The 13,080-nt window shown below is 41.1% G+C and overlaps 1 protein-coding gene across 1 annotated transcript; it reads right to left on the bottom strand.

The window, feature by feature from the left end:
• Positions 1-823: 823 nt before the first annotated feature.
• misp (mitotic spindle positioning) lies at positions 824-7,211 on the bottom strand. Its single transcript, XM_072660226.1, has 5 exons — positions 6,937-7,211; positions 4,263-6,471; positions 2,646-2,860; positions 2,502-2,540; positions 824-2,403 (listed from the first exon to the last, which is right to left on the bottom strand). The coding sequence occupies exons 2-5, from the start codon at positions 6,331-6,333 to the stop codon at positions 2,317-2,319; spliced, it is 2,412 nt and encodes an 803-aa protein (XP_072516327.1). The 5' UTR covers positions 6,334-6,471; positions 6,937-7,211; the 3' UTR covers positions 824-2,316.
• Between the last annotated feature and the right edge of the window lie 5,869 nt (positions 7,212-13,080).

Consider the following 13,080-nt stretch of genomic DNA (forward strand, 5'->3'; position numbering starts at 1 on the left):
TGCCATTTTGGAGAGTTTTTTGCATGACAGCAACAATATAGCACTATAGAGTTTGTACATGCTTTATTTTTCTGCACCATCACAGATGCTGGCTTTAGAATCTGAGTATTGGACAATATATATATATATATATATATATATATATATATATATATATATATATATATATATATATATATATACACAGCTGTTTTGTCCAAACACTATTTGAAATGTTGACTTGCCAGACCACAAAACACTCTTCTACTGATCTGTTGTCAATCTCAGGTCAGACCATGATGGTTTTAAGACGTCTGAGGGCCCTAAGGTTATGCTCATCAGAAGTGTTTTTTGGCCTTGCCCTCTACACACGGATATTTAACCAGATTCCTTAAATCTTTGGGAAAAATGCCTCAACCCATCCTTGCTCTTAAAGAACTAGTACTTTCTTGCCTCCTTTATGTACATGTACATGATTGTCTCACCTCAACATCACCAACTTCAGTTTCAGCATTTTATATATTTAGTTAAACACCAAAATAATAAAAAATAATGTGTATGAAAATGATCAAACACTTATAAACTAGGATTGACTCAAATGCTCCTTATGAATCCATTCATTTTGGATTAGCTCGGGAGCGCCCTCTAGTGTCTGACAAACCAGGAAGACATTCTCAAGTGGCGCTTCTCCAAAGTGGTGCTCAAGTGGTACTAAACACCAAAGTAGCATCAAAATGACAGGGTAAGATGACTAATTAATGGTTGGTTTAATGTTGTATGATTTTTTGCATAACATGTACTAAGAAAAAAAACTTTTAAAAAAGTGCCGCACTAGGAATGTATGGATCCTTTAGGCCCTTAACCTTAAAAGCCTTCAAGCCAGAAACGTGGGTTTGACACTTTATTTCGTTCAATTCCAGCTGATCAGCCTTGAATCAAAAACAGAACTTTCACATTAGGGTACAAATAGGTAGTTTAAATTAGATTAAGCATTTTATTTCTCATTTCTGATACCATGACTAAACGGTGACATCGATCCCATGGTACAAATATAGCCTGTAGCGCACTGTTTCACAGTGAGAAGAACTGTCAGTACACACTTGCTTGCCTTCATGTTATACTGTTCAATACTGTGCAAACTGTTCTACCTTTCCTTTGTGTTGAGTTAAAACAACAGTCTCAATGAAAGAGCACTGAGATCTGAGCCTCACCGCATTCAAAAAGAACACATGGCACCAGCTCCCACTAGTGGTCAAGTGTCCTCTACTTCCACTGCAGATTCCAAATACCAGCACTTCTAAATCAGTGGTTCTCAAACCAGACCTCAAGACAGAACACAAGGTGGACCATCTGGGGGTCCCTGTGGACCAGTGTGAGAACCACTGTTCTAAATCTCTGGCTACAGGTGCTTGCACCTGTTCCACCCCTGCATGATCCCATCTAATTCCAATAGAAAGAAAGCTCTCCTCTTCAACAAGGGAACAAATGGAACCTAAATAAGCTCCTTTGCATATCCTACACAGGTGCTGGACGGCACGATTTTGGAACAAATGTTTGTGGTTCCTAGTTCCTTCAATAAGCCCTACTTACCCTACTTATGTCATAATAAATATCATATTAAGAGTCTGTCTATGCAGCGGATGCAGTCCATATTCTTTCCATTTCTAAGCAGAAAAGCATAACGTCACATTATTCAGTGTTTTACAATCATTACAACATAGCTTTTGTGCTATACTAGGATTTGCTTGCAATCACAAAGCAAAAAACATGTACAAGAACAAAAAGTGATTGCTTACGTTCCTCTCCCATAAAATGAGCTTAAGATTACTTCAAAATAAAAGACACGCCTGCCTGGAACCGACTTTAACAAGGCTGATCTGATTTTATTGCATACATATAAACAGGCCTTGTTTTGATGCCGTTAAGAAAGAGATTCCCAACATTTGCTTAGGCAACCTATGCCAATGCTTTCAGACAGGCCCAGCAAAATGAGGGTTGTTGTGTCTTTGTGAGAGCACCAAAGCTTCTAGAAGCTAAAGCTCACCAAAGGAATAGCCTACACTGCACCACATGCAGTAAAAGAACTCCCCACACCTACGTTCGACACTCGAATCATGAAACAGCAGCCTGCGTTCGTATTTATTGTGACGCAGAAAAAAAGCCATGCAATTTCCTGTTGTTCACGGTCCTCCTTTCCTCCATGGTTGAGTGTCACTATAGGGTGGTGTCTCCACGGCATTTCAACCCAGCCTGTCCAGTTGATCCAGTCTGGAGATAGTTGGTGTGTTGGCATTAGCATTGGCATTGTACATTTCCACTCTCACCGCATCTGCAGACTCAGTTCTCTTCATTGGCGTACACGCCAGCCTCCCAGCGCAGGGCCCTGGTGTTTTTGTGCCGTGTTACGCGAGTCGATTCTACAACCTGTAGCAACACGACAGTCAGAAATCAGGGAAAGGGGAAAGTAGCTCTAGAGAGCTGGAGGTTTATATGTTAAATGTGGATCACAGCACACTTCCTACCTCATTGTTGATGGAATCAATTGGCTGTATCCCAGCATACTGCAGAGCAGGAGAAAGACAGTGTGAGTGACCGATTTCTGCTGGTGGAGGTACTCAGAACAAAGGTACAAAGATGTTCAGTCGACCAAAGTAGTTCAAACTCACAGAGCTCTCCTCAAGCTTCAGTCTGGCCCGTCTTTCCTCGAAGTCCTCCAGCAGCGTCTCAGTCAGGCCCTTGTGGGAAGAGCTGGAGAAGGCCTCAGGCCGCGGGCTCGCCAGGACAGTCGGAGCTGCCCTTGGAACTGCAGGGGACACTGGTTTTGGGCTGCCCCAAGGTTGGGCTGTCACAATGGACATGGAAGGAAGTCTGGAACTAGGGCCTGTCGAGAACAAAGCATTTAATAGTATTTAAATGGACACATTTCTGAAAGGCATGGCTGTGGCCTGTACAGTGTCTTGTTGCTCCCTCTTTAGTGTTTTAGACAGTTCTGCCTAGTCTTTTTACAACGGGGCCCCTTCTGAGTCAGTGCCTAATCTTAGTGTCAGTGGGGCAGCAAGGGTGAAAAGGGTTTCCTAGGACAACCCCTTAAGCACATCTTTCCATTCTACATCTGCAGGATGCTCTGCAAAACTAGCAAATGTCTGTTGCTAGTCTAAACTTCACTGCTGATTCTTCTGTAAACATTGATGCATCAGCCTAATCAGACAACATAGCAAGCTTTACTAATTTCGAATTGACTGTAGAAGGTTCCTCTAAGAGCAATATCCACAAAATCAATAATTAACCACTTTCTTGTCATGATCAAAGTTCAGAAGCTAATTAAGTAAGCTATTTTGTCTCATCCTCGAACACTGACATCCATAAACAAGGAACACAAAAGTTAATCAGTTACCTGCTCAGTGAATCATTGTGAGAGACCTAAAGATCCTGCATATACAGGAAATAGACAGTTTTCTAGAAGTGATCATTCTCCAAAGCACGGTTTTGCTCATATATCAAAGCTTTTAATTACAAAAACAGAACTTCACAGAATAGAGCCTTGATAAAAAGGATAGAGCAGCATACTCTCAGTTTTTGGTATTCTTTATAGGAAAAATGTATGCATGAGAAGATAGAGACGCAGGATTGGGTACCATCAGGTAACAGACTCTTGTAGTTCTCACTTTGGCTTGTACAGGCACTCTCCACATTGCCTAACATGTGTCAATCACTGGTTTTAGTAGTTACCCTTGATTAGTTACCTTAAATGGTCTGATTTTGGCACTGCCAATACCTTGAATTTGAATGATCTCAAGCTCCATGAAATCCATTCATGTGTTTGCAGACACCCCGTCTAATGAATGCATTCAGCTACTTTGAGTTGTACCCATTGCTGACACAAATGCCTATGAGGTATAAAGCCTCCCAGCTGTGGAGCAGTGGAACTGTGTCCTCTGGAATGATGGTGCTCCATCCAATACTTTTTGTTGAGGAGTTAGGGATGAGGTAGGCGGTGATCAACCAACATCATGATCTTACTAACCCTTTTCTGAATGCAATCAAATCCTCACAGCAGGGCTCCAAAATCTAGTAGAAAGCCTTCCCTGGCCAGTAGAGACAGTAACTCCAACAAAAGCAGGATAAACTCTTTTTAATATCCTTGATTTCAGAAGAAATAATGAATAAACAGGTGTCCAAATACTTTTGCCCATATAATGTACTTTCTGTTTCTATTGCAGCATCTATTACAAATCATTTACACTTTTACACTTCTTACACTCGAGCAAGTTAAATTGTCGTACCTGCCAATGACACGCGGGTAGGGGCAGAATCCCCACTCCAGGAATAGGAGAGATTGTAAGTGGGCTTCTGTGTAGATCTTTCTGGTAGCACAGCATCCACCTCCACCTCCACCAAGTTCTCCCGTGAACTGTTTAGTGAAGTCTGCTCGACATCGTTTTGTCCAGGGATGGGCTCTGAGGTTGGGGGCTCGGGGGTGCTTCTGTCTGTTGTGAGGGTCAGGTTGCTGGTTTCTCGTAGTTCTTGAAGCTCCTGCTCTCGCCTGAGATCCTCTTCGATTTCCTTGCGGATTACATCAGAGGTATTTTGCAATCTGGGCCACTCGCCTGAGCCCTCCCAGTAGGATCTCCTAGCTGCTATGGATTTGCTCCTTCTTACAGGTTCGAGTGGTGAGGACGGAGAATTTATAGGGGAATGTGTTTTCTCTGACTCGGTCGCTCCCTCATTAACGTAAAAACTTGTTCTGACAGTTCTGCCTTGAAATTCCTCAGTGGGCCACTTCTGGATCATTGCCTCATCTTTGTGTCGATGGGGGCAACAAGGCGAGAGGGTCTCCTGTGAGTCTGGCACATCCCTCTGTTCTAGAAGTACAGGTCTCTCTGCAATCCAAGGGTCTTCCACGGTAACAGCTCTAATGGGTTCTTGGTACGATTGAGACCCAGACGTTTTCCTCTTCTCGTCTAGATCGCTAGGAGTCTCCTGGTCATGAGGTCCCTGATTCCGACTCATCCTGTCCATCTCTCGTTGAATAAGAAAACTCACCCTATTGGTCTCTTTGGCTTTGATGGGCTTTAAATGTGATGCTGGCTGGGACAGAATGGGTTTAGTCTTAATCTCCACCATCTCTGATGTATCTTCACGAAATATTCCTCGCAATCGTCGCAAGTCCTCTTCTCGTTCCCTAGCTATTCGGATCTCCCTCTCAATGGGTGTTTCACTCATGCTAGTCACTGTTGGGGTGTTCCACATCTCGGACATGGAAGGCAGAATTTCATCGGGTGCGCTTCTGTCTCCAAATCCTGAGTCTAGGTCATCTATCAAAGTACCCTGCATCCTGTCATCTGGATCCTCATAGACAGTCACTGTCATTTTTGTCTTATCCTCTTGTATCTTCTGGCTAGACTCATCCTTGGAGCTCTTATTTTTACTAACGTCTTTTGTGAAAAGGTCAGCCTCTGCTGAAAGAGACCTAACCCATGGTTTAGAAAACTGCGGCATCTGTTGAGGGCTGTACCGAAAGGGGTTTTCCTTTGACTGCTCCATCAATAGGAATTGCTTGCGTGCTGTGTTAAAATCAATCTGCTGGTTATCAATGGTGCCAGGCTCTACTTCCGTCTGGGGACTTTTAGTGCTCACAGGGCTGAAGCACAGACTAAACCCTTCAACCAGACTGTGTGGATTCTTGCTGAGATCCAAGTTCTCCAAAGAACTCCACTGTTCCTTGAAGACAAGGTTCTTTTTGGGCGCCTGACTCCTGATGATCTCTGTTCGGTCTGGCTTCTCCTCGTCGCTGTCCTCTGCTGAGGCATCCTCCACCTTGTAATGTGAATCTCCATTACTCTCTTCAAACAGCTTCTCAGGTCTTCGCTCCTCCACGTACGTCTGCAGCTTGAAACTGCTCTTCTCCTTCAGCGTGGACAGTTTGGCCTGTCTCTCAGGTGAAACCATATAGGCCTCATTCTTCTCTGCCTCCGGGCTTGTCGGGTCTTCCACAAAGGAGTAGAATCCCACACGGGAGTCTGTGCTACTGGGAGTGCCAGGGCTGCTGGGATCGCTTGGCAGCCCGTCTTCAGTGGTGCTGCCTTCCTCAGACACGGCCACCTGCCTGGCCAGAACCACCACATCCTTAGCATCCTCTCCGTTAGGAACTGACACAGTCACAGAGGAATGGATGCGAGTCACTGATATGTTATCGAAGCCAAATGTGGGTGAATCTCCATCCCGGCCTCGACTCCAGCTGATGTCTGGGGACTGGGGGGACTCGCTGCCAGGGCTCAACATGGCCCGTAGGTCAGACTTCTCTAGCTTAGGCATCAAAGGCTTCAGGACCCAGCGTTTAGGAGTGCTGCCCATTGTGTTTGTAGATGTTAAATGGTCCTCAGGACGCACAAGAAAAGGGGAGGCAGCAGGGTGATGTGAGTGGCTCAGAATTTGCTCTTCCCTTGGTTTGCATGCATCTTGAGGACTGCTCGATACAAACGCTGTTCGTCTCTGTAAAATCAAAACACTGCTGTAATTGCTTGAATGCACAGACACAGGTGCCATACATGAGGGGCTGTCAAATTCAGCAGATCATTCTACAGTGTTTTTATGGCTAACAAGGCAATCCAGTTTTAAAGACGAAGCACATGAGTCAAATAAAGGGAGCGTGAGAAGTACAAGAGACTGGTCACTCCCATTTCAATCATTTACAATTTAAGCTTCCATTATCACTAAAGAATGCAACCAGTGCTTTTAGACAATAAAGGATTTCACCCTGAGGTGTTTGCGTTGTAATTGCCACATAATACTGGGTGTCTCAAGGATTAACTCATCTAAGGTAGAGAAGAATTCAGCTAGTATTGAAAGTCAGGCAGAATATTAGGCTAAACACTGGGTGGAATATGAAATACCACACGAAAACCAAGTCAATTTTACTTTATAAGTCTATATTTGGTCTGAAAAGCTCTCACTTACCTGAAGAGATTATTTCACAGAGGTATGACAGGTTTTCCAGCACCCAGAGGATTTTAGTCAGGACCTTGTTACTATGTCTAATTGTCTAGTATGTCCACTAGAGCGTCTGAATGTAGTAAAAAGCATTAGATAACAGTCTGCTCATGTGAACAGGCTGACGTTGTTGTTCAGGAGTGTAGCTCCCCAGGCTGACTGTCAGAGGGTGACCATACGTGACATAGTGGACTGCATACCCCTGATAAACCTGCCGTGATGCTGCTTCTTGGAATCTTCCTGCTACACTCTGCTGATTGGGTGAGGCAGTCTGGTGGGAAGGCCCCACGAAGGGGGTTGTCCCAAATTTGTCAAACGTTCACTAGTACATTCTGGTGTGCTGAGATGTTGACAGTTCTCTGTAGAACGGGTTGCAACATAGAAACAACAGCTAAGGCAGCAGAACTAGTTTGAACTAGTCTTAACTCTAATTTCTAAGCAAAATGAAAGGTAGAGTGATAATATTGGAATAATGCCAACTGGTCCCTACAACTTTTATAATGGCAACTTTTATCATGTGAAGCATTTCCAGGTGGCTTTGATCAATAGGTATTATACACAGTAGTCAAATGGGGCAAAGATTTAAAGGGTGGGGGGTTAGACAACTAGGGGTGGGGCAAGAAACACACTGGTTATGAGCTAGATAAAGCTATATATATAGTTATGGTTTTTTGGGGAGGAAAATAGATTAGATATTTATATTTATAATATATATTTCTTGTCTTTTAAGGTGGTTAGACTGCTTGTTTTAAAGCTCTTTCTATAGGCTTGTATTATGGAAATGTATTTATGTATTTATTTATTCATTTATTTTATAATAACTTTTTTTTATATAAATTGTTAATTCATGTATACACCGATTAGCCATAACATTAACTCCACTCTGGGTCTGATCCAATGTGGCTTCTATATAGTAAGCTGTGCTGAAATAATGGACATTTAAGTGTAGAAACAAGGATGTGATATTACTGTGATAAACAGTGTATATTCACCAATTCTGTCTAACTTCATCCCTGACGTTCTGGATGAAGTTTTTTCGTGAAGTGCAATACAGAGCAGCCAATCAGAACAGAGGTCATATATATGTATATATACATATTACATGTATATGTTTAATTCTAAGGTTTAGAGAGAAGTTAGAAAATGGTCATGTAAAAAAATAATAATGACACATATTATAGGCAGACTTCACCTTCTACCTCCCTGTTATCAGTTATTATCGTACTATGGCACACTATCTATCAGTCGCTTCCTTGTATGTCACATATAAAAATGTGAGGCAATGGACAGCTTGTAAAACACTTCAGATGATGACCGATTGAAGTCACATTATATAACCTTTAGACTAGTCTAAGCTCAACTGAATCACACCTGAAACCTAATAGAAACTCTCAAACTCCTCCAGCAAACCATAAGAGCCCATTGAAACCTTTATGATCACTACTGAGCTAGATGCATTAAATCTCAATGAAGCTTCAACAAACAAGAGCTTGAACATGCAATGTAACATTTAAGCAAGTCAAAAATTGGAAACTCACCTTATGTCTGTTTTGGCCGCCTTTAGGCTTTATTGCACTGAATTCACAGACAAAGTTCAAGCAATATAATCAGCCCCACCCACCACACACGGCCTTACAGTAAAGACTGTACAAAGCTGATAGATTACAGAAAAGGGAAAAGAAACCTCACGCATGCGCACACACACCCACACACACATAAATACATAACATATGTCCATAACATAGGTTTTTGTAGAGAAGGACTATATTCCAGACACCACACAATCTAAATAATCAGAAAGAGACGTCCCACAAGCACAGGTAAGTCCACTGAACACAAAGGAATTAAAAGTGTCTTGTGATATTTGGCTCTGATCAGTCACTTAGTGCTCATAGATATTTTACAACTGGTAATATAAGTAATATGACAGTAATAGAAATGCAGTGTTAATTACATTTATTAATATACACTGTGGCATTTTTCTAAAATTTCTGCATTTTTGAAACCTCTATGAAAAATTGCAAATAAAAAAGTGCTGTAAAACTGCTACATTTGAAAAATAATCTACATTTTTAAGTCCTTAAACTTTTTATTGAAGAAACTGTCTGATAAACAATACATTCACTAACATAACCCATTCTTCAAAATGTATGTTACTGAATTACACTATCCTATATAGTTACAGATATCCTTCTCTGTACATAAGATGTGTATTTTCTTTACCTGAGCACCAAGCTGCTATACTTATTCCTGCACTTTTTTTACGCTTCTATTTACAAGCACAACACATCGCTGCTCTACATATTTATTCCATTTTACTGTTATTGTAGTAACTTAGTCTAAACCTTAATCACACAGCCTTCATACACATAATTGTATATTGTTGTATTTAATTGTCTTTGTAATTATTGTCTATGTACCCTATCTCGTGTTTTGTCTATTGCATTATATCACATCATGTCCTACCTATTCTGCACCGGAGATTTAGCCTAATAGTGTTTGGTTGTGTTGTACAAGCATGTATTAGTATAATATAATTAGTATATAGCTTTCAACCTTTTGACATTTGACACTGTGTGAAATTAATCATAGATGAATGGACCAATAGAAATGCTCAGAAATGGCATGGAATAAATTAATTTCATGTTGACCTCCATTGAAAGTTTAGAAGGTTGTATTTTATTATAGTTTTCCATCCTTCACTTGCTTCGGGGTTTAGACATTTAGTCTTATTTTTCCTTGTCTTTATCTGTAAACTTGTATGTCATTTGTTCTCCCCAGAAGGTCAGCTGTTAAAATCCCAGGAGTGACTGTGACATTGTGTAAAATTAATCATAGACCAATAGAAATGCTCAGAAACGACATGGAATAAATTAATTTCACATTGACCTCCATTGAAAGTTTAGAAGGTTGTTTCCTCCTCCTGTAAATTTACCATTTTGGAGATGCAAAGTTTTTCTTGATGGCTGTTTTATGCTATAGTACTAATGTTAACATTAATGGTTAATGATTTGCAACTAATAGAAATCACATGTTTGAACTACAGGCATATTAATGGTTTAGAATGATCGTTTTATAAACATGGCCTGTAATTACAAAGAAAAAAAGCTTAAAGTTCAGTAAAAAGGGACATCAACACTTGCAAGTGAAAAGCACAAGGTGGAAACTGGATGGCATCTATTTTTATCAATCAAAGTGACCAACAACTTTTACAAATTCCACAAATCCTGACATCTGCTGGAAGAACTTTGTAATGCCAGAAGATGCTATTCATTGCTGAGGTTAACACTGAATGGATAGATTCTGGATTCTCGTCTCAGCTTTTCTGTGTAAGCAGCGGATGGTGTTTTCATAGACTGAAAAATATAAACACAGACCCCTGACTATATGTTCTTGAGAACCATGTACCTAGATTACTGCAACCTCTTACTCAAGGTGTTGGAACTAGATTCCTTACTCCAGACTATGCAGAATTCAGCTGCCTATCTTTGTCATTCATATTTGATCTTAGCATTTTATTATAGTTTTCCATCCTTCACTTGCTTCGGGGTTTAGACATTTAGCAAAACCCTTGTCTTATTTTTCCTTTTCTTTATCTGTAAACTTGTATGTCATTTGTTCTCTCCAGAAGGTCAGCAGTTCAAATACCAGGAGTGACTGGATACTGGATACTGGATATGACCAGCCTCCTATTTTGTCCTTTGGCGAAGACATTAACTCCTACTGCTACAGACACTACCATTACATATCACAGATATTTGATCCCATTAGATCCATTTGGGAAGATCTAACTCCCATCCAGTCTTTACTCCTGAATTTACCTGGTTAGAAACCCAACTATGGTGGAAATACTCAGTTCTACCAGCGAGAGAACCACGCTCCTTTCTTTGGTTCTAAACCAGCTTTGAACGATGCATTCAGGCAGCACCAAGGCGAGGCTAATGCTAATGCACACACAGACAAACAGAGTAGATTAGATTAGAATTTAGTCTGATTTTAGGAGTAACAGTAGTAGTGGTGGTTGTGGCAAAAGTAGTAGCAATAGCACAGTAGTTGTGGTGACAGTAGTAGTAGTAATAGTAGTGTAGTAGTGGTGGTGGTCATAGTATTAGGAGTAACATTAGTAGTGGTGGTTGTGGCAGTAGTAGTAGTCATAGTACAGTAGTAGTGGTGGTTGTGGCAGAAGTAGTAGTAATAGTATTAGTATTAGTATTAGTAACAGTAGTATTAGTAGTGCTAGTGGTAATAGTACTGTAGTAGCGGTAGTAGCAGCAGCAGAAGTTTTGGCAGTAATAGTAGTAGTAGTATATATCAAAAATGGGACTGTGGAGGAGAATTTCTTTAGTGGCTCCATGCCATTCATCTGCACAGGTTAGCCTCTGTGGGCCTTCATTTTCCCCTACACTATACAGTGTATGGTCAGACCTGTATAAAGTGTGCAGAACAAAAACATCCTCTTACCCTACTACCATGATCCAAGCTCTGGCACAGCACCTGCCATGGAGGTGTGTACTTAAACATGGCTCTTGACCCGGGCCACTTTATCCTCCACACAGCAGGGATAAGGCATGAAGAATGCTCTCTGAGGTAAGTCACCAGTTTGCAATCAAGCTCAACACAGTTATATTGAGGAAACGCTGGAGGATGATGTTGGTGTGGGATAGAGAGAGACAAAGAGAGATGGGTTATCTTTAATATACTGGTGATCATTGTTAGACAAGTTGTAGTATAAAACACTGTAGCATAGAGTTAAATGACAGTCTTTTCAGTTTATCCTTTAAAGAATACGAAAAAGATATGATGTCTTTTATGTCCGATAACTGAAATATTCAGGTTGCATCACATAACAAATACACCTGATATATCAGTTAGTCTACGTTAGCCTGGTCTCAGTAAGAATGTCTACAGGAGGTATGGACGCTCACCTCATTCTTAACGGTGTCCCAATCAGACATCTGTCTATTCCATCTCAGTGTGTACAGATGTCTCCCACACTGCTGGCCAGGCCTGCTGCTAAATCCTGGCCCACTGGTAGTGGTTTGGGCTCGATGGCTCTGGTAAAGCCCCACCTCCATTCTAGCTCGATGTGCTTGTTTATGGGTGTGTGTGTGTGTGTGTGCGCACATTTCAGAGCATCACCAATTGAGTATGTGGTCCAGGAGGAATTAGCCAAAGAGACAAAGCCCAAACTGGGTGTGATGGCAGACGGGTGGTGTTATATTCTGGCTACAGCTGTGTGTGTGTGTGTGTGTGTGTGTGTGTGTGTACATGCATGTGTGAGTTTAGTGTGTGTGCTGAGAGCAGGGATATCAGGCTGGAATGCTGCTGACCATCAGCAAGCCCTAGACAAAAGCAAAGAATAGCCGACCACCATCCACATAATGCGGCCCCACCTAACCTCATAGGGCCTTTAGCCACCAACAATGGCAACAAGAACGCTAAGGCCTCAGTTAGATTAGCATTGAAAAACACTCTGGTTGCAGTAGAGCTAGGACTGGATAAGGTCAAAAATCTCATCCACTGTATATTTTTCCAGATCATTGGAAATAATTTTGTGTATTTTCTAAATATAAATGCAATAAAATAATGTCTGAATTGTATTGTAAATTCTGAAAATATCAAAAAGATTCAGCAGATTCAGCTATTCAGAATATGGAATACATTTTATGCCATATTCCATTTAAAAAGGAAAACTGAAATATGTAAACATACAATTTAATCCACTGCTGCAGTCAACAGCAAAAGTTGGAAAATGAACTCTTCACAGAGCGTTATCCTGACAGTGTGCTGTCGTTGCTGTATACATTGGCAGAGTTTTTCCTTCAATGCTCCACTGAATAACATCACCTAATCATTAGCCTAGTGTTACATTGTAAACAGACCATTAAACAAGCCGCTTTTGCTACTGTGTCCGTCAGTAAATCGTAGTCAATACAGTCTTTGAATTGTATGGTTTAACATATCAGGACATGATAACAACAATAAAAGACATCTGATTCTGAAAAAAATAGGCCAAAATGCAGAAGCAGTGAGAGAAATCAAAAGCCATTGTTTCAGTGATCATCAGCAAGTAGAAGTTTTGATATGGGCTTTTTTTACAGCCACGGGACC

Source organism: Salminus brasiliensis, chromosome 17, assembly GCF_030463535.1.
Source record: "Salminus brasiliensis chromosome 17, fSalBra1.hap2, whole genome shotgun sequence".
In the NCBI taxonomy this organism is placed as follows: domain Eukaryota; kingdom Metazoa; phylum Chordata; class Actinopteri; order Characiformes; family Bryconidae; genus Salminus; species Salminus brasiliensis.